Source organism: Syngnathus leptorhynchus, chromosome 9 (assembly GCF_054491065.1).
Source record: "Syngnathus leptorhynchus isolate UIUO chromosome 9, UIUO_Slep, whole genome shotgun sequence".
Taxonomy (NCBI): Eukaryota; Metazoa; Chordata; class Actinopteri; order Syngnathiformes; family Syngnathidae; genus Syngnathus; species Syngnathus leptorhynchus.
The window spans coordinates 5,108,575-5,128,589 of record NC_141203.1 but is presented as its reverse complement, the minus strand read 5'-3'; the positions used below and the strand labels follow the sequence as shown (position 1 = coordinate 5,128,589).

Sequence of the window (20,015 nt, the reverse complement as noted above, 5' to 3'; positions counted from 1 at the left end):
ACTTGCCTGTCGTGTGTGTGCGTGTAGAATTTTGGAAGTTTGGAAAGACTGATCTCGTTGAGGATGTCTGCAGACAGACAAGGGTGTGTCAACTCTATCGGGACGTTGAAGGGCGTATACGCATTTTGAAAAGACTGAACTGATTGTGATTTCATCATACTATTTAAATGCATGACAAAATCCATGCATTGATATTGTCTGTCACAAAGTATGAAATGAAAGAACAGGTTCAGGCAAATGAATGAAAATAGATGAACACAAATGCTCTCATTTTTGTCACATTTTAATGGCAAGCAAAGCATCAAGGAAGTTCCTCGTGTGAACCACCCGTGTGTTTCCGAAGCCGTGTTTATTTAGCAAGGCAGCGTAGTAACACTGCGTCCTCTCTCGACCCTCAGTTTGGACCAGCATGTTCAAAGACTGCAGGGTTGAATAGGTGGACCACTCATCCAACATGGTCTCAGCAATGACAACAGCACAGCCTGCAATAAGTGTTCAATTAATTAAAACAAACATCTATTCAGAACATTTCTCCAAAGTGGCACAATCCTGTAACAATTGTTTGAAGATGGATTTGCACTACATGCTTCTAGATACATATACGACTTTTATTTCAGAATAACACATTTAAAGTAATAATCTTCAGACCAAAATCAGGCATCTTCCAAATGAGAATTAAAAAAAAAAACAATTGTACAAAAGAAACAAACTGAACATGCACATAAATTATATGGTCTAGTTTCAGTCCAATGGAATAGCACAGAGTATTAAATATGGTCTAAAGGTGATGCATATTATCATCATTATTATCATTATTATTAGAAATAGTGTATATCTGAGTTGCACAGACCGTCACATTTGATCTTGTGTTGAATTAGAAATGCTGGGTTCATTCAATACTGCCCGAAAGTAGAAGATGCTACTGAAGGTGAGAAGACCATTAAATGGGAATTTGGGACTTGCAATGGCGTTTGGGGTAGTTTGTGCTTGTAGTTAAGGCTGGCAGACCTTTGGAGTGTTGAAGCGGGGGTCAGACTTTGATGCAGAGCATTGCATCCAGCAGGTTTTCCGTCTGTTTGATAGCGGTGGCAACAAAGGCGTGGCCCTTCAAAAGCAGCGCGTATTCCTCAGCACTCCTCTGTCTGCCTTCGCTCATGCTGAGGGCCTGGAGCAGCCCGCGACTTGGCCCTGTTCTACCCTCGTCCAGGAAAATCTCACTCAGCAGCAGGCCACAACCTAACAGCACGAGTGCATTTTTAGACAGTAGTCTTGAAGTTGATTCTTAGGATTGAAATGTGATAACTAGGGATTCACCAAAAGGGAAAGTTAAAGAACATCCTTGAAATTGCTACAAATTTTTCTATGAACTGATACCTACACGAGGGGCCCTTTTGCTTTCCGTAAACTGGGTTTCCTCAATATTGTGCTTTCTGCACCCGCAACACATAAGGAACGCATTCCGTTTGCATTAGAATCTGCATTCTTTTTTTTTTTTAAGTGAACAACATAAAAAGAGTGGCTTTAACAGAACATCCCAAATGGCAAAAGCTTGCTGGTTTCTTCAGAGTTCCTTCTGCGTTGGTGGTCATGTTTACATTTTTTACGCTTGAGGGAAAGTTTAAAAAAAAAAAAAAAAAACAAGCTCGTCTGACTGAAGAACCTTTTTGCTAACTCATTTGCATACAGGATAACAAATGCAGTCGTGTTAATTGTCATATCTGAGAAATAATGTTAGTTTAATAACGTGTTCTTGTACAACAAACAGTGTGAAACGTACCTGGTCTGCATGCGTCTGCAATTTTGCTAAGCAAGAGGTTCACTTTCTCATCTGACCAGTCATGAAGAATTCTCGAAAGGATGTACAAGTCCGCTTTGGGTAAGGGATCTTTGAAGAAGTCTCCTATTCACAAGCACAGAGCCCCATGAGCATTCACGATAGTAGTCTGTTTAATCCACGATATAATAACAATAATAATAATACCCGCAACAAATGTGACCTTTTCTTCAGTGCACGTTGGAAGGAAACGAGGACTCATTTCAACTACAGTCGGTAAGTCGAACACTGTCACGGACATCCCCGGGTGAGCTTTTGCGAATTCCAATGCCATTGCACCTGTACAGCCTTCCAAAAATAATAATAATAAAAAGACATAATTACTTGTCGGTTGTTAGCATTCATTTCGACACAAAGTGAAAATGATCAGAAAGTGGATTGTTGAGGGTTTTTGTCAATTAAAAAAAGTTATCAAGATATCGTTAATATCGTCAACCTTGAGTCCAAGAACGCATTCTCACCTCCGAGATCACAGGCACTCTTAAAGGCAGACAGGTCAAAGGCCGTTGCCACCGCTTTGCCCGTCACTTGAGCGATACTGTGCATGGCCTTCATGAACCTCAGCCTCACCTCCTGGCTCCTGTAGATTGAGTCCTTTGCGGAAGAATCGATCATTAGAATTTAAAAGATTAAAGATAATGAGTACTTCTTTGGCATATTAACCTGGAATAAGTCGTCAGACTTGCTGCAGAAGGCCCTGTGGTGCTGGTGGACGCCCTCCTTTACGGCGCTCTCCAGGTGGCTGAAGAGTGGCCACACGGTGTCGTTGCAGTGCGCCAAGTGGCCCAGCAGGGACGATGGCGCGTCGGACAGCAGGAAGCGTTTGGACAGCTCTGTGTTCTCGTATGACGGTGTCTTACAATCTGGAAGGGGGGAAAAAAAAAGAAATCAGATTGCATAGTAGGAAGACTGACATGGCATCCGCTGTCAACTTTTTCACAAAACATGAGCTTCCTCAAAACCACAAACATCTAATTGTTGTTTTTGAAATCTCCATTACAGAGGTGATCAGAATGCAAAACGTTGACTAACTTGTGCTCTTTAAGAGTTTTAGCGAGAGGCATGCCTCAAGCAGATGCTCTGTTCCCTTGACGGATGTTTGCAGCTCCTGGGCCACCTGCACCGCATCCATTGCTGGTCTGCGCTGGAGCAAGTCAAATACGCCCAACTTGGAAGCGGTAAAGAGTGCCTGGAAGAGTTGTTTGTGGTACAGATTGTATATTGAATGCACCTCCCTAGAAATCAAGTAGCACTTCTTTGGACAGCAAACTAGTTCCTAGTGAATCAATATCACCTGATACTTGCATTACAATAATTTCACTCAGTTACAACATATTGGCAAGAGTCAACTGTGTGACAAATATTTTAAAGTATCGATCCCCTCTCACCTTGGAGGCTTTGAATCCATCCATCAGTTGAATGATTTTCTGTAGGTCCTCTTTGGCTTCTTCACTGTCCTCACATTCATTGAAGTGCCCCCTAGTGGCAGTAGCTGGTGGTATTTTCTCAGTATGTCCAGATGAGCTGTTGACCACCTTCAAGAGGACATCTCTTATAAATGATTTATAAAAAAAAATAATAAGTGTGGTGGTGATTTGCATTGTAAATGCTAAACTGATGTTCAGGAACTACCACGTGTGTAGATGAAGCGGTAGGTAGCGAATGATTTTCAACTGGCAGAACTGGAACAGTGTCGCCGTGGCAACTGCCTCTTTGGTTGTAAATGTGGTCCAGCTGTTTACAGAAGTGGTTGAGGGGGAAACCCACAACGTTGAGAAAGTCTCCATGGACGTACTCCACCAGCATCCCACCCAGCGCCTGGATGCCATAGCCGCCTGCCTTGTCCCTAACACACAGGCGAACAGACACACACACACACACACACACACACACACACACACACACACACACACACACACACACACACACACACACACACACACACACACACACACACACACACACACACACATTTTGTTGTCAGTATACTGAAAGAAACAAATCTGATACATAAAAATGTATACACTGCTTTAAAAAATAAAAATCACAAAAAAAAACAATCGGGATTTTTTTTTTTTTTTACAGATTTGTCTACGTTGCGAGACAGTATTGTCGTGTCTAGTATGATTTACAGGTCAGTGAACTTCTCATCTTCAATCAATTTTCCAAAGTGTTGATAACACATAATAAAATAATTACTTTTCATTACAAATTCATGGTTTTTAAGATGATTTAGAAACAGCTAAATCTTTTCTTTACTGAAAATGTATGTCAGGTCTAGATGCGGACCGAGCAGACCCCGCTTGGCATTATTTGTATGTAAAATGTCTATACTATGATGGTCAAACAATATTATAATTATATTTCTTTGGAAATGCAGTTTTCAGATAAACACATTTCTAACTTTTTAAAAGAATAAGATATTGTCTTCCTCACTTACTGAAAATATAATCCAGTTCTCGACCCCAAACAAACACGGTTGGCACGATTTGTACGTAAAATATGTCTGTCGGATGGAACTTAAAGCAGCTGAAAACACTGACATCAAAGTCCAAAGTTCTTCTTACATGATCACACTCACATGGGTTCACCGCTGTCAATGTACTCCCACAGCATGTCCTCCGAGAGGTCGGCGAACTTCACCTTGGTTTCTTCATAAAACTCAACTATCTGGTAATCCTCTTCATCTCAGGTGAGAAAAAGTTTAAAAAAAAAAAGTATGTCACAAGAGAGAAAAAGAATGAGGGAAAAAAAAAAAACCATGAGGAAAAACTATGTCATGCATAGCATGGAAAAAAAGTCATTCTTGCATTACACATAACATACCAGCATTATAAAAAACCTGTTAGCATTCTATCCAGTCTCATGACCCTTTTGAAATAGAATCCTACAACTAGGGATGAGAAGTGAGATGCACCGGATTATAAATCATCCTGTGATTTATACTGATGTGCAACTGTCGAAATATTCATTGAGACTCATTCTCATTATTTGAGTTTAAATGAGCTATCTGCAAATCATCTGCCTTGTTGCCTCATTAAATGCATCTTACTTGATTTCTGACAACAGAGCACGATGGCGACGCCTGTGAAGACACTGTGCTCTTTACCACTCAAACTAAATCAAGAAAACAGGAGAGAATTATAATCAATATGAGAATATATCCATCTATCTATCTATCAAAGACTTTACCTCGAGAGCATCCTGTATGCATCTTGCTTGTCGCGTGGCTTCTCAAGAATCATGCCATCAACTGTCTGTGGAAGTATATTTGAAATAAAAAAATATATATCTTTATACACAGGGTATAAAAAGGTGGATGAGGTAGGTGAGTGACGATATGAATGAGCAGTGAACACCAACCTTGTTTCAGAACAAGACCACAAATGTTTCATGCACCTGTCTATACAAATAATACGCAGTAAAATAATACTGACTTTGAAAGAACATACTAACCACAATAGTGTCTGCGCCGATCACTATGTCTGGAGTTTTAAGGTGGTTCTAAAACACAACAAGTAAGAGAAAAAGCCCATTAATGTTGCTGTCCAAAAGGCTCCACAGTCTTGGAAACATGACAAATGTACATGTGTAGCCTCCCACAAAATAAAAGAAATGCATATACAGTAAGAGACCACATAATGAGTGAACTCACACAGGGCATCCTTCTCGCCACCTCCAGTGCCTTCTCCTTGGCCGTCTCCACAGCGTACTGCTGAGGTGCTTTGAACAGTCGCTTGTCAAGAGTTTCTTTGAACCAGGATGGGACCACCTCAAAGCGCAGGCCCTAACGTGAGGCGGAAGATGGCACATGAGAGAAGAGACAACACAAGTTGTCACAATTTCCATCCTGACTCTTACAGCATTGCGAAGGATGTCCAGTCGCCGTGGAGACGCGCTCGCCAATACAACCAGTTTACCAGCTAGTTTGGAGATGACGGGGTTCAGCACCATGGTTGGTGATCCACTTACAGCTGCCTTGACAGTACAAGGAGGCAATGAACAAGACATGACAAAGAGCTGCAAACCTTAACTAGCGTGAAACAACTTCATGACAGCAAATTTTGCAGTTCACTTACCAGTTTATAACTTTTCACATATTCAAATTGTCAAATATTTAAAACTTGAGTTTTTACTGAGATCCAGGCAACTGTGAATGACGTGTACACCAAATGATTCGCCCTTTCCAGGTTTAAAAACATAGTCGTCTTATTTAAGACTCATACTAGTTTGCTACTACAACGAAGACATTGTATAACATTACAGCAATTTAGAATTACATAATTTGATGTTACTGTATACAAGCTATGTTGAATAAAAATGTATGAATTTGCCTTGTTCATAAGCATATGCGTACATCCGTAAATGCGAAATTAAAAAACGGTTTTACTTCTACCGAAAACTTGGAATGTGCAGCTAACGTAGAAGTCACAATTCACTAACTTTGGTTAATATTGTTGACATTATACGGTCACTAAATTATCACAGACGTAATGACAAGATGTAGAGTTGCATGACCAGTAGCATGAAAGGAGCAAATTAAAATGTGCTTTTTTTGCCGCTTGAGGAGGGAAAGACACGAATTTCGTATTGTTTGTTATATCTCTCTTACCTTTACGAGACCGGAACTCGAGTGTGTAGGACGTAGGGATACGTGATGGCGTCACACGTCGAGTGTATTGGCCAATGAGATTCTTGATACGGCCCACAATAACTCGAGTCCCAAAATAACAGGTTACATCATAAACAAAAATATCAAGTTGTATATACACACATATTTTCAATATATAATTGGTTTGATTGCTAAATAGCTTTAAAGAGAACGAGCGAGAACGAGATATTGAGATAGACTAAGAGTGAGAGAGAGAGAGAGAGAGAGAGAGAGAGAGAGAGAGAGAGAGAGAGAGAGAGAGAGAGAGAGAGAGAGAGAGAGAGAGAGAGAGAGAGAGAGAGAGAGAGAGAGATCCTCGTGCTGCAGTTTCCAAATCAGACTGAAAATCAGTAAGTCTCTCACATGACATTTATTTTCTCATGTGCAAAGTACGTGGGGGGTAAAATAAGATTGCCTAAAAGCAGATTAGAGTTAAGTTTTCTGCATCAGAATAAAAAATACTTCACTTTCTCAGACGTTTCTCATAGAAATGTCCATTGAATGATAATCGTAATGCTTTGCTTTGGATGACACGGATGAAATCTAAAACGTACCCACAAGCACAGTAAAGATTAATACAAGTATGCCCTTGCCACTAGGTGGCACACCTGTAGGGGGTACAGGTGTATCAACATCCACACATTTCCCACTTTCGTCAATATAGATACATTAGAACTGCCCCACAACCACCCATTTAAAACACAGCTTTATGGAAATAGTTATTATCTCTACCAGTCATGTTCACCATGATTTCCATTCCACAATGAAACTGTAGCCTTGTGCCATGCAATTATACAATTCAAACATAGTGGAATGTATCGAAAATAATTTCACGTTATGTACACTGTCAGAAGATAAATACGATGATTGGTTTGAAACGCTATTATTTTCTTACAATTGCCCGTGTTCATCATTGCTGTTGTCATATGCTTTGTCCTGCACCGCTGCCATGGCGACCACCTCGAAGCATCCCCCCACCTCTCCTTCGGGCGAGTGGCCCACTGGCATGCAGTCATAGCTTTTGCCAGCCGAGTTGACACCCTTGCGATTTCGCGCACCGGGCTGGTACAGCTGCATGGCCGGGCGGTCCTGTAGACAAAATAGTTATGTTTCCACCAAGTGGTTTGGTTCGATAGTTTCCTCATCCCAACATTTCTGATACCCCATTTCCACTAACATCAACTTAAGTGCTAAAATGATCAGAGACCCATTTCGACGTGAAGTTTAGAATCACTCACAAATCCCACTTCTAGCAAAAAAAAGTGCTAATTGTGATTTGATGATGACCGTTGATCAATCCAAATAAGTATATCCATTTGTTGTAAGTTTAGAGCAGAAAAAAAAAAAAACATCCAATGAACCCCTCGCATGCTCACCTTCTCGCTCACCTTGTTTCGGAGGCGCTCCTTTCTGTTTGCCAGCTCGTCCCTGTCCTCCTTCATCTGCTGGTCGCCGCTATCAGGGCAGAAGGTGTAGGTGTGGTGATGGCCCTCCTTCTTGGTGCGGTCCTGGCAGTAGCCCTTGCCCCACTTGGTCTCGTCTTTGCGCCGCGTAAACTTGTCAAAGTCGTAGTGGTGCCTCTGACGTTTCCTGTCGTCATCTTTCCCGCGATGCTCCTTGTCTCGCTGCCTTCGGCACTGCTGCTGCTCCTTGTCACTTTCAGGCTGACTTCTAGTGAAGAAGAGGCAAATACTGCTGCACATACTGTACCATCAATTTTATAAAACACTTTCCATCATTGGGGACAAAAGTGAGCTGAAGCATATGCCCAGATGACTTGAGGGGGAAAAAAGTGCAGGTATAATGAGGACAAAGACTAAATCAAGCACACTTTCAATGTCACTTCTGTTCAACATTGTCTGTGCAATGAAGTACAAAATGAAATATATGTTGTTATTTTGACTTATTTAAGATGGCGACTTTTTAAAAAAAAAAATCATATTTTCTCTCGTCTGATTTATTTGATGTTTCCTTTTTTATTATTGTGTGGCTTTTTAATCTCTTGCACTTTTGTCTTTTGCTGCTGAACCCCCCCCCCCCACACCCTCCATCCCCGGGAGCAATAAAGACCTATTATTTCCTTTTCTATAGCTCATATCCGGTTGCATTTCTCCTTACTATCACACAAAAAAGCCGTACAAAAAAATTACAGAGTAAACCCGCCATGTCTTGGTTCGGCATTCACAAATTCATATTTTCATATTAAATTGGGCCAGGGTTCTTGCCTATCCTCGTGAATTGCGGAAGTTCTGTGTTTTGATGCTCACTGACCTAGAAGTTAAAACAAGGTTTGCTGAAGTCTCACACGAGGCAGCTTTTGGATGTTTGCATGCTCACTGCCTCTCACCCAAAGTCAGATGAGATAGGCTCCAGCTCACCAGCAACCCGAATGAAGAGAAGAGGTCCAAAAAAGTGGACGGATAGTATTTCTTACTTTTCCTTGGAATCCTTTAACTTCATCTGTCCAGCCGTCTTTTCCCGTTTCCCCCTTTCCATTTCCCCGACTTCACTTTTGTCTTTTACGTGGTCTGAGTCCATGTCATCTTCCCTGTCGCTTTTCTTCAGCAGCTGGTGAATGAACACAAAGTATCACTTCAGGTCAGGAGATACACGTGTAATACGGGCGCATTGTTACCTTAATTTTGATGTCTTTGTCCGTGAGTTTCTTCTGCTTCTCAGATTCTCTCCGCTTGCGCCGCTCCTCTTCACGTCGCTTTCGTTTCTCCTCCTCGCGCTGTCGTTTCTTCTCAAACTCTCGCCGCCGTCGCTCCTCACGCTTTTCCTCTCGCATTCGCTGTAAAGATGTGAGCGCTTTGTTTTTCTCTTGTAGGTTAAATTACTTCTTTTGGTTTCCATACCTGTTTCTCCATTTTCTTGTTTCTGATGTACTCCAACAGGGGTGTTGTCCTTTTGGCTAAAATTAAACAACAGACAATAGATTGAAAATGGAACATTATTTCGTATATTTAGAAGTTATTTTTTTCTTTTTACTCTTCATAGGTAGGGGAAGGGACAGCCTCACTGATCTACCTTGACCACATGCCCTTACTTGTGGTGGTATTTTTTGAAAAAAAAAAAATCACTTGCATGAGCCCACTTGTGACACTAGATGGTGAAAGTAACTCCAAAGCTTACCGATAAGCTCTCTGGTTTTAGCCTCAATTTCCCCCAGAAGGGTCTCAGGGTTGGCCATCGACTTCTCCTCATCGCATGAGTAGTTTTCCAAGAAGCGTTTGTATTCCGGATCTAAGGGAGGATGTGACAATAAAGTAACGACACCGACAAAGTACAAGAGTGTGGTGTTGAATCAAGCAATTTTTTTGCTTTTCGAAGTAGAACCATAACAGAGGCAGAGTTTTAACATCTGATTGTGGGATGCTGTATTGCTTACATTACCTTCCTCAATACTTCCAGATTTAGCATCTTTCTTTTTTAGCTTCTTTTTGGAGACTTTCTGGAAGGGGGCAAACTCTACCACAGCAGGGAACTCCTGACCTGTTTGAATATCAAAGATTCTGTCAAAACTGTCATCAGTGTATTGAAAATCATATTTTCACAAACAGTGGCTAGCCTGCAGTCTTTAACTACTTTAACTAGTTGAATAAATAATTGTCACAAGTTCATTTTCACATTCCTATTCTATCTGGCAAACTAGCTCACTATTTCAAAATACCTGACAGAAAATTAACAGAGAGGGTGCAGGGAGGCTTCTGTTGGCCATTAGCAATGTATGTAAGCATCAAGCAGTGAAATACTTGGATCCTCTCCACCATTTTGCCCAGTGCTTCAATAAGAAAACAGAGAGCTGGATTGAAGAAAGAAGATAACATTCACCTTTGTTGTCAATGAAGACGTAGCCATCGAATCTATCTCTGAACAAAAGGATATCATCCTGGTTTTTAAAGTTGATGTAGGCTCTGGAGAACAAATGTGGGTACAGACTATGGACAGAAAGGAGGAGGACATGAAGGTAAAGCGTAATGAAATACTGTATTTACTGTATATGTAAGGGTTATGTATTAATACCTTTGATCAGCAGGGAAGAACTCAAAGTAATCAAACGAAGGAAGCGGGCTGAGTTGTTCTTCTAACTGCTCCTTGGTCAAGTGAGGTGGGAGCCTTCGAATGACCACCTGCCCATCAGTGAAACACATAACAGCTACTCATTTTAAGAAAATTAATGGCTGTATATATTTTTATTACAATATATTCTATACATGCATTTTGGAGCCTTTTAGATGTCATAATGTCCTTATTTCCTAATATATTGGCAATATTGAAACACTGTTTTGATTCATCTCTTTCTGGTGGCATTTGTCTTTCAGGGGGGAATAAAAGGATTTAAATTTTGTTGTCACGCCCCTACTATTTCTCATATTGAATGAAGTTTTTATGTTTTTTGCTGCTATGCATAAAATGTCACCATAACATATTGCAGCACAGTATTTGGACCTATAATCACATGTACATGTTATATAGTGTCTTACAGTGTCTTAACAGGGTAAAGAGGCGAGTAACTATACATTTTATAATGGAGATGAGGCCATTAATTCAAAATGTCAAACAATAAGTTAGATGGAATTATGTAATTGGAGGAAACAAACGTTTTGGTGTGTCTCTGTCCATGGTGCTGAAACGCTGTCCGCCATGTTTCCTTACATCGTAAATAATATCACAGAAGGCTGCTTTCCAGACCTCATCGTACCTTCGTAAAAACCTCCTTTTTCTCTTCTTTCTGCCTGGGAATGTTGTCCTGGTCTCCTGAGTTGTCCCTTAACTTTATTTCCACGACGCCCTTGTCCTTAGTCTCCGTCATTTGCTCCTTTTCAGACCTCATCTCGCTCCATTTCAGTGCGCGGACAGGACTCTCCGTGTGCTGGCAGGGCGCTCGCGAGAGGACATGTACATATCGCGAGAGGATGGGACGCGAGCAACAAGGCCGTTTTAACTCGTATTAAGCAAGTCGTCATGAAGGAAAAATGTAATTTCTTTTTTTGTCTGTGTTAAGCATCTTAAAGGCTCTTGTACAGAAACACATGTAAAAAGAATCAAAATAACAAGTTTCAATAATATAATATATATAGTGACCAAGTTGTTGATAGTAATTGGTCGTTGTTGCTGTTAGTTAAACAGCTAAATACATCTTTTTGGAGAGAATGTTAAGGCTGTTATTTCCCTGAGAAGGAATGCATATAAAAAGAATAATGGGCCGCAAGAACTTCTTGTCTAAGGAAGTAAGATTTTCTAGAATTCTGGGTTTTACTACATGGCATGATGTACTTTATTACTAAAAGCCAGCACTGACAAACACTTGACCATTATTACTGAAATAAAAGGACATATTACAAGTCAAAATTAAATTTAATGCAAATGACATGACTGTAAGAAAGAACAGTGGTCTGATTTCCCACTGAATCTTTATACACTTAGCCAAATACGTCTTCCTCTCACACAGGCACATGTTTATGTACTAAAATCTTCACACTTATGTGCTAAAATTCATGATTTATTGAATAGACTTTTTTTGCAACTTTAGTCTATGTTTATTTTTGTCTAAGTTTTATATCATGGTGAAAAATCCACAGAAGAGAAGCATTACAAAAGTGACGAGTCTTAAGTTCTGAGGTTAAGTCTGTTGGCTCCAAACAACTAGGCTTCTTCCCAGAGACTTGACATCTAAGTCCATGTGTCCTGTGATAGATCCTCAAAGGCACACACCTCTGGATTGCCTTCCAGAACCTTCCACTCTGGGTTGTGTCTCCATGACAACCCATTACATCAAAATCACGTGCTGGTGTCCGACAGGGTATCCAACATGACGTCGCTTTCATACATGTCGCACTCCAGCGTCAGGGACAAACGTAGAGGCACGTCAAGCACCATTTTGTCCTGGTGAGACAACGGTGTCTCCACCGTCATAGCGTTGCCGTCCTCCAGCCGCGGGGAGGCCAGCGGTTCGGTGAGCTCTGTCGCGTTGATTGCCTTCATCAGCGTTTGCGTATTGGCGCTTTCTCTGACCTTGTCGCCGATGTCGGTAACTTCACGGGCACAAATTTGGAAAAGGATGTCAATGATAGAAAAGAACACTTGAAACAATACCGCATTTAAATCTATTATCAAATATTACTTTAAAAACTCAATACACTGTACATGCAGTATTTCTAATTGTCTTACGGGATTATTATTTTTTTTTTAAACAAGATAGGTAAAAACAAGTGCAATGTACCTTCGTAGGCATCCGTTTCACCAATGTACATGTCAATGCAGTGGCCAAGCATTGTCACGGAAAACGTGTCATCTCGTTTGAGTCCAAGCGCCTAGAAGGGGAAAAAATAAATAAATAAATAAACCTTCGATGATTTAAAGCCCAATCCATCCAAGAAAAACTATAAGAGCGAGAGAGCGCGAGAGAGAATGTTTTATTTATTTCAAAACAGCTGTCCTGACTAATAAATTGTACCGAATGTAGTGGCCGCTGGTCTGATTAGATTTGAAAAAGTATTACTGTATGGAAGTAGTCGATAGCACTCTCAAAGTCGCCCATGAGGCTGTGCACGTATCCTATGGCGGAGTATGTGGAGGCATGCTGAGGGATCAGGACCAGCGCCTGACGGTGGTACTCCAGGGCCTGGTCGTACTTCCTGCAAATGTATACCCAATGTTTATTAGACCGATATTCAAGTGCAAATTTACCATGAATAATATCATGTTACCTACTTGAGTTTGCGACACACGTGACCCAGGTTGTTTAGTAAAGGCTCCCACTTGTCTACAGTCACCTTGAGTCAAAACGCGTGAAACATTAGAACATAAATAAATATAACGGTAATAATCATTCATGCAATAAAATACTTTTAAATGAAATAACATAATTACATTTAAATAGATTTTTTTTACTGAAATAAAAGTATAAAACAATAAGTATTCAAATAATGTAAAAATAAAAATTCAAATACAAAAAATTGGTAATGTCGTTTATTCTAAATTGTTAAGAGAGCTGGCTACCTCGTTCCCAATGGCTTTGATCTTCTCCATGGCATCCAGAAAATACTTCTCAGCCATCTTCCATCTGAAAAAAAGATGTGGAAAAAGTTTTACACAATTTGCCCCTAAGACTTAACCCTGTGAGTGTGTGTGTGTGCGCGTGATGTGTGTGTCTGCATGTGCGTGTGGGTGTGTGAGACTCACTCTCCATTCTGAAAAGCAACCACGGCCACCTCATGAATGACAAAGGGGTCCTCTGGAGCAATGCTCAACGCTTGGCTGAAGAAGCGCTCAGCCAGCTTTGAGTTGTTCGTCAGGCCGTACTCCAGACCGATGTACAGCATTGGCAAATGACACCTGGAAACGGAAGATGTGATCAGAAAATCTCTTTAAGACGTATCAAAAGGTTATTGACAAAAATACAGACAACTTTTGACTGACTCATATTTATAGGCTATTGAGTCACAGTGCATGACAAAAGCAACAGGTGGCACTATATTACACTTTTGTGAATTGACATATATGATATAGACTGATCATAAATAGTGAGATTACAAAACAATTTCCCATCAATGCATTTATAATAAAAATTAAATATTTGATTCAACCTGGATAGAGTATAGTTGTCAGGTGCCTTTATTTACCCGACTGAAGAGAGTACCGGACGGTAATTTGGTGGAGGGGGGATATTTTTTGATGAATGCATTGTTACAATAATATCAGACAATATTATACATATTTTTGCTACATTTTCCACAATTTGAAAATGTGAAATGATAAAGGATCATTAAGTCCATCTGAAAACTATTTCCGCCCAACCACAAGCACTTTTCATTTTCCATAGTTTGTTACAACCTTGATGGAACACTTGGAATTTTCCATCTTTTGCCATTTTCCACCCCAGAGTAAATGTCAGCTTTACAGATGACATGTCTGATAAAATGTCAACAGCAAGACGAGATGTCAGTCATAAGGAGCCACCCAGAACGCACCACGTGCAATTCAGGGTGCTGCTTCTATTTAGTCAAGGGCACTAGTTTAGGAAAAGCAGAGAAAATCCTATTTTCATAAATTATGGGGCATACCCTTTCATCAGCTGTGCGGCTGTAAAGTAGGCAGCCATGGCCTGGTCGTGCTCACTTTCCATGGCAAAGGAATGACCATAGGCGATCCACGCCGGACCATACGTCCTCTCCAGAGTGGTGGCTTTGCTAAGGCAAAAGTAAAACATTAGCTTGGGCTAACACCTGTGACCTTACCCTAAACATCCTTGTTCTTGCACACTGGCAAGTACCTGAGGTAACGACGGGCATTTTCATTTTTATGGCCCACCATGAGATAGTAGCAGCCGACGGCAAACCAGGATACCTGTAAAGGTGTTTTTATTAGCTCAATATTGAAAATCAAAATAGGATGAGAGAAGTGACACTTACTGGATTGTTGGGATACAAGTCCACAAGTTTGTGCGATAGATAAAATAACTCTGTGGAGAAAAATACACACAGAGACAGAAACATGAAAACACAAGAGATGTATGACTTCATTACCGGAATGAATAGTATTGCCCAATAAATGTATTTATGTTTGTATATGCTTGGTCAAATTAATTTAGGGTTAGCACTTAGCACCCATCTCACACTTCTGAGATTCAGGGTACATGTTTTGGTTCTTGTGTGGGTTTTCTCTGTGTATTAGCTCCTTTCGTGCAAAAAAAATAAATAAAAAAATAATAAAAAATATATATATATATATATATATATATATATATATATATATATATATATATATATATATATATATATATATATATATATATATATATATATATATATATATTTTAATAGACTTTAAACTGCCCACTGGTGAACAAGAATGGCTGTTTGTCTACAAGTGCGCTTTGATTGGCTGGAGACCAGTCCAGAGTGTCCCCTAGCCTCTCACCCATAGTGAGAGGCGAATTGGACATTTTATTGGAAGTTATGTTGCAGGTCGGACAAACAGGCGTATAGTTTACCATTTGCTTTTCCCAGCTCTACTAGTGTTCCTATGTGCACAGGTAAACAGTTAGCATGGAAGGGGTCTTTGACCATCACCCTAAAAGACACAAAAGCAAAGACAGTGAGCTAAGGGCACTTTGACCACCGTGAACAATATGAGCCGACTAACGTGGAGGTGAGTTTGTAGCACATCTTGAAGTCACAGTTGTAATAATGCCTCTCGGCCAGGGACACCACCACATCCAAATTGTCCTGTAGATTGTTGACCATGGCAGGCACCACCAGGTCACTGGGTTTGTTGTACTGTCGCAGGAAAGACAAGTCGAGACAAAGACTTCTTTAAGAACTGCATGAAAAAAAAGTTATTTAGCCTAAGTTCTGGACACAAGTACATGTCCTGCGATAATGCCAACAACATCCTAACATGCATTTCAATGAGCATCAATAATACACGCATTTTTGCTCATCACGGCTTGGTCCAGTCTATCCCGCACGCATAGTGGGATCCAATGTAAGTACCTTCTTTAACTTATTCTCAAATAGGAAATGAAGCAGCTCCTCTTCTTCCTCTGTGCACTGCTGACTCAGCGGGAGCGAGTGTAGGAAGTCTTTCTCTGTTGAAGGAACAGGAGACAGGATTTCAACCATTTCCAACCGCATTTCCGAGGTCTCTCTTACCCTCCTGAGCTGTCAGCATGTGGTGCGATGTGAGAAGCTCAAAAGCTTCGAAGCAATACACATCCAGTTTCAAAGCCTCTTTGTAGCTGGAGGTGGCCAATGGCCGGTTGTCCATGGCATCGTAGATCTTGCCACGTAGGAGGCAGATGGAGCTGCTGATCTGAAATATGAACACTAATCTCAGTCTACTGTAGAATGTGCACAAGTGGGTGTTCGACATCATGATTTCTATTTAGCAATGGACACACAATGGCGACATGGACCGGGCGGAGGGGGCAAGAATGAACATAGCAAATGTGGTGCGAATTAAGTGACGTGCATCTCACAACTTACGGAGGCAGGCGACATGTCCCAATTGTTTGCCTCCGGTGTCCCGACCTCCTCCTTCACACTCCTGTCCAGCAGCTTCTTAAAACCTACCTCCTCTGATAAAATATCTAAAGCCTGCTCGAACTCCTTGGCGGCATACTAGAAGAAACAGTCACCCATTCATCACTTCACTACAACTTTTGATTCGTATCATTTTAACACAGTCAATTCAGCACAACTGTCAGTATTGTGGTCGACTCTAGAAATTCCACCATAAAGTTACTTACATGGCATCGTGCAGCAAGATACTGACAAGCTCCATACATCTGTGTAAGGATGGGCAAATGTCACAATACAAGTGATTAGTGGTGTACCTCATTTGAAAAATAACATGTTTAGCAATGCGTTCATCACAGACTTCATTCTATGGCACAAACTTGGCGCCTACACACACTGTCACAGCAGGCCAAACATTCTGGACAATGAGGCTGGACATACCTTGTCAAGTTTTCTCGAGCGGAGTGCATGCGAGGCTCTGTGATATTGTGATGTCAAGAAAAGGCACTGAGCAAGCCAGTAGATGTCCTGGGGATCTTCTATACAGCGCAAAACGAGAAAGAGAGTAAAGTGAGTCAGTCATTGTTTAGATTAAATTATGTCACAGGATAAGCAAACATTTAAGACGATTCAATAATTAATAAATGATTCATCGTTCAAGGCAAAATCGCCAATGCCTAAATGTTATGCGTCGCTACAATAGTAAGCTTTTTCTATGTAATATAACTTGCACAGGTTTCCATTAATGACCTCTTGAAACATCACCTTCGACTGACAGAATGAAAAAAATACTTGATGACACCGGCTAGTAAAGTCGACAACTTACCATGGGAAAGAGTTGCTATCTTGTCTGCCCAAAACAGCGCGCTTTGGTACTGTTGCTGAAATTACACACATCCCAAGAGTCACTAACAATGCACAATGTTTTGCTGCTTGAATAAGCACCATATCTACAGTTAATTTGCCAAGATCAGTAGGTTGAATGCAGGATAACACTAGCTAGGCTGGATACACTCCACATAGCATTCACGTTACCTGGTCGATGTACTGCCGCACTCGCTTTCGAAGTCTGTCAAAATTCATTTTATTTATTTACTTATCTATTTTACGTAGGTTTCCTAAATATCAAACAGATGTCATCGCTAAGATGGAAACTGGAACAGTAAGACATGCAGATGAGTTGTGACAGACGTGCAAGCCTCTCTTTGCAGTAAAATCAAACCCGCGGCTTCCCCTCGACTTCCGGTGCCTTGTTAACCTCCGCCGAATAGAAACAAATGTATATGCACAAAAGGTTCCTCTTGAAATTCTCAAGTTTTCCCGTTTTTCTTTTAAAATGTACTGTGTCACTAGTCTCTGTGATTTATTTATTTATTTATTTATTTATTTATTTATTTATCTTTATAGTGTTGATGTTTTATTTTCATTTCTCTTTATTGTTCCATTCTAATTTTGTATTCTATTTTATTCTATTCTATTTATTACATTACATTACGGCGGCTCGGTGGAGCACTGGTTAGCACGTCCGCCTCACAGCTAGGAGGGTGCAGGTTTGATTCCTCCCTGTGTGGAGTTTGCATGTTCTCCCCGTGCCTGCGTTTCTCAGATAAACTCAGATTTCCTCCCACATCCCAAAAACATGCTTGGTAGGCCGATTCAACACTCCAAATTGTCCCTAGGTTTGAGTGCGAGTGCGAGTGCGAATTTTCGTCTCTGTGTATCCTGCGATTGGCTGGCAACCAGTTCAGGGTGTCGCCTGCCTACTGCTCGATGACTACTGGGATAGGCTCCAACACACCCGCGACCCCCGTGGGGACAAGCGGTATAGAAAATGGATGGATGGATGGATGGATGGATGGATGGATGGATGGATGGATGGATGGATGGATGGATGGATGGATGGATGGATGGATGGACATTACATTACTCTATATTGTACCGCTTGTCCCCACAGACCAATATTATATTATATTATATTATATTATATTATATTATATTATATTATATTATATTATATTATATTATATTATATTATTCTTAACCATTGAAAAAGTCAAGAGCCCATTCAGTAGCTTTCCATTGTATTATTGTGTTATTGTGTGCTCCTTAAATATGTTCATTAAGAAAGTCAGAAGCCAATGCTATTCTTATAGGGTTAAAGTTAATGAAGCCCATTTGGTGTTCTATTCACAAAGGATAGGGGATGTAACTGGTCTCTAAGGTGGAGCCGTATGTTTCTTTCTCCTGGGACTAAGCTCTTCCATGAAACCCTCTTGATTCACTCTAATACAATAAAGACTGTACATTTATAACCTGACATTATTTTTTTATTCTGGTTGTTAATTCATCGCCATTCATGTTTTTACTGTTTATACTGCTTTCAGTGGTGTGCTCAGATTGAGACAAATAGCAGTGTTAGTGCTCTTATTTTCCTCAATGGTCCCCTGGGGGCAAAATGCAAGCGAGATCAGCAAGTAGCAGGAGGAGTCAGTGCATTTCCCCAAGGTCACCACCATAAAGGAGTTTTTTATTTTTTTGTGCATGTGATGGAAAGTGACTAAGGTAACAAATCCCATGAGGCCATCCTGTTTAGAGGAAGCTGCATCACACACTGCTTAGCAGGCTGCTTGGTGAAATCCACACTTTATATTTCTTACGTGTTGTTTTTACATTGATTGCCACATTCTTTATCTTTTTATCAAAATAAGCAGTATTTGAGCATGAACATTAAAGCAGATAAGTGACATCCAACCACTCTGCCTTAAGGGTTTTTGATTTGTTGACGTTCTCACTACACAATGACATTAAAAGCATGATGTCAACTTTCGTAATCGGCAAATCATCTGTAATCCCACCATTTTAAGTTGAACTATTTTTGTCAGAAACCAAACTATACTTGTACCCAAAGAAACACATCTCTCTTTGACTAGCAGCAAATGGCAAGACTGACTCTAACCCAATCTGAAAAGCCTTCCTACCTGATTCATCAAAAGCAGTTTTTAAAGCCAACTAATGGATGGCAGAATAGAAAACGACTCTGAGGCACTGCACTCTCCATTAATACCGTTGAGCTCCACCGGGATGGATTCTTTGACTCGGAAGTAGGCTTTATGTGCCCACCCCCGCCACCCCCAAAAGTGGCTGTTTTGATGACAGTTTGGCACATACACGATGCACTTCCCCCTGAATGCAGGAAGTTTGGCACATTTTTTTTCTTAATACTCAGATAGGTTGCAGCTATAAAAGGCTATAAATAATAAAACAAAACAGACCGAAGCGGCAGTTATGTAACAGCGGAATGACTTATGAGGATAACAAATTAGCTGAGTACCAAGCGACAGCGTTGTTTCAAAGTTCCAATTTTGGGTTACTTGTTTATATTTGCCCTTTGAGTTGTTGTTGAACAGTCAAGGGTATACCTTACCTCTCACAAAAAATCGAGCTCACCCAAGTGATGACAAGCGCTATATAAAATGGATGAGTTGATGGATATAAATTTTTAGCC

The 20,015-nt window shown here is 40.6% G+C and overlaps 3 protein-coding genes across 12 annotated transcripts; all 3 read right to left on the bottom strand.

Moving 5' to 3' along the window:
• Positions 1-272: 272 nt before the first annotated feature.
• Positions 273-6,499, bottom strand: asmtl (acetylserotonin O-methyltransferase-like). Of its 7 annotated transcripts, XM_085921038.1 has the most exons (16): positions 5,914-6,434; positions 5,696-5,812; positions 5,490-5,621; positions 5,291-5,338; positions 5,027-5,091; positions 4,887-4,951; positions 4,416-4,521; positions 3,467-3,680; positions 3,223-3,369; positions 2,867-3,023; positions 2,498-2,697; positions 2,296-2,428; positions 1,982-2,122; positions 1,778-1,900; positions 1,009-1,236; positions 336-482 (listed from the first exon to the last, which is right to left on the bottom strand). In XM_085921038.1, exons 2-15 carry the CDS (start codon positions 5,786-5,788, stop codon positions 1,031-1,033), a joined length of 1,830 nt encoding a protein of 609 aa, XP_085777164.1. In that variant the 5' UTR covers positions 5,789-5,812; positions 5,914-6,434; the 3' UTR covers positions 336-482; positions 1,009-1,030. The 7 variants fall into 7 exon arrangements, with proteins under 7 accessions (XP_085777167.1, XP_085777163.1, XP_085777165.1 ...); XM_085921041.1 differs by lacking the exon at positions 1,009-1,236 and having other exon boundaries at positions 273-482; XM_085921037.1 differs by lacking the exon at positions 5,914-6,434 and adding an exon at positions 6,447-6,499 and having other exon boundaries at positions 334-1,236.
• Positions 6,500-6,832: 333 nt separating this feature from the next.
• Positions 6,833-11,366, bottom strand: upf3a (UPF3A regulator of nonsense mediated mRNA decay). Of its 4 annotated transcripts, none has more exons than XM_085920424.1 (10): positions 11,191-11,338; positions 10,512-10,644; positions 10,320-10,426; positions 9,882-9,980; positions 9,621-9,731; positions 9,344-9,399; positions 9,121-9,279; positions 8,920-9,053; positions 7,862-8,156; positions 6,833-7,574 (listed from the first exon to the last, which is right to left on the bottom strand). In XM_085920424.1, the coding sequence occupies exons 2-10, from the start codon at positions 10,637-10,639 to the stop codon at positions 7,377-7,379; spliced, it is 1,287 nt and encodes a 428-aa protein (XP_085776550.1). In that variant the 5' UTR covers positions 10,640-10,644; positions 11,191-11,338; the 3' UTR covers positions 6,833-7,376. The 4 variants fall into 4 exon arrangements, with proteins under 4 accessions (XP_085776550.1, XP_085776548.1, XP_085776546.1 ...); XM_085920422.1 differs by having other exon boundaries at positions 10,512-10,618; positions 11,090-11,234; XM_085920420.1 differs by having other exon boundaries at positions 6,834-7,574; positions 10,512-10,618; positions 11,191-11,366.
• A 461-nt stretch (positions 11,367-11,827) lies between these two features.
• On the bottom strand, positions 11,828-17,763 carry cdc16 (cell division cycle 16 homolog (S. cerevisiae)). Its single transcript, XM_085921119.1, has 18 exons — positions 17,546-17,763; positions 17,337-17,391; positions 16,952-17,049; positions 16,741-16,779; positions 16,478-16,612; positions 16,145-16,304; positions 15,986-16,080; positions 15,636-15,769; positions 15,484-15,563; positions 14,903-14,952; positions 14,764-14,837; positions 14,555-14,680; positions 13,674-13,826; positions 13,491-13,554; positions 13,203-13,264; positions 12,991-13,126; positions 12,712-12,802; positions 11,828-12,523 (listed from the first exon to the last, which is right to left on the bottom strand). Exons 1-18 carry the CDS (start codon positions 17,591-17,593, stop codon positions 12,270-12,272), a joined length of 1,854 nt encoding a protein of 617 aa, XP_085777245.1. The 5' UTR covers positions 17,594-17,763; the 3' UTR covers positions 11,828-12,269.
• Between the last annotated feature and the right edge of the window lie 2,252 nt (positions 17,764-20,015).

Bases quoted from the DNA above. Each gene is read 5' to 3' on its own strand.
- cdc16 (XM_085921119.1), bottom strand. From the start codon at position 17,593: ATGAATTTTGACAGACTTCGAAAGCGAGTGCGGCAGTACATCGACCAG. The intron at 16,081-16,144 runs GTAAGAGAGACC...TTCCTTCAACAG, and splicing joins CATGCTGACAGCTCAGGAGG to AGAAAGACTTCCTACACTCG. The intron at 15,770-15,985 runs GTACTTACATTG...TTCCTGCGACAG, and splicing joins TTGAGAATAAGTTAAAGAAG to TACAACAAACCCAGTGACCT.
- upf3a (XM_085920420.1), bottom strand. From the start codon at position 11,322: ATGAGGTCTGAAAAGGAGCAAATGACGGAGACTAAGGACAAGGGCGTC. The intron at 10,619-11,190 runs GTACGATGAGGT...ACTGATGGGCAG, and splicing joins AAAAGGAGGTTTTTACGAAG to GTGGTCATTCGAAGGCTCCC. The intron at 10,427-10,511 runs GTATTAATACAT...TTCTGTCCATAG, and splicing joins TTCTTCCCTGCTGATCAAAG to TCTGTACCCACATTTGTTCT.
- asmtl (XM_085921037.1), bottom strand. From the start codon at position 5,788: ATGGTGCTGAACCCCGTCATCTCCAAACTAGCTGGTAAACTGGTTGTA. The intron at 5,622-5,695 runs GTAAGAGTCAGG...GCCTCACGTTAG, and splicing joins TGGACATCCTTCGCAATGCT to GGCCTGCGCTTTGAGGTGGT. The intron at 1,237-1,777 runs GTACGTTTCACA...TCGTGCTGTTAG, and splicing joins TGCAGACGCATGCAGACCAG to GTTGTGGCCTGCTGCTGAGT.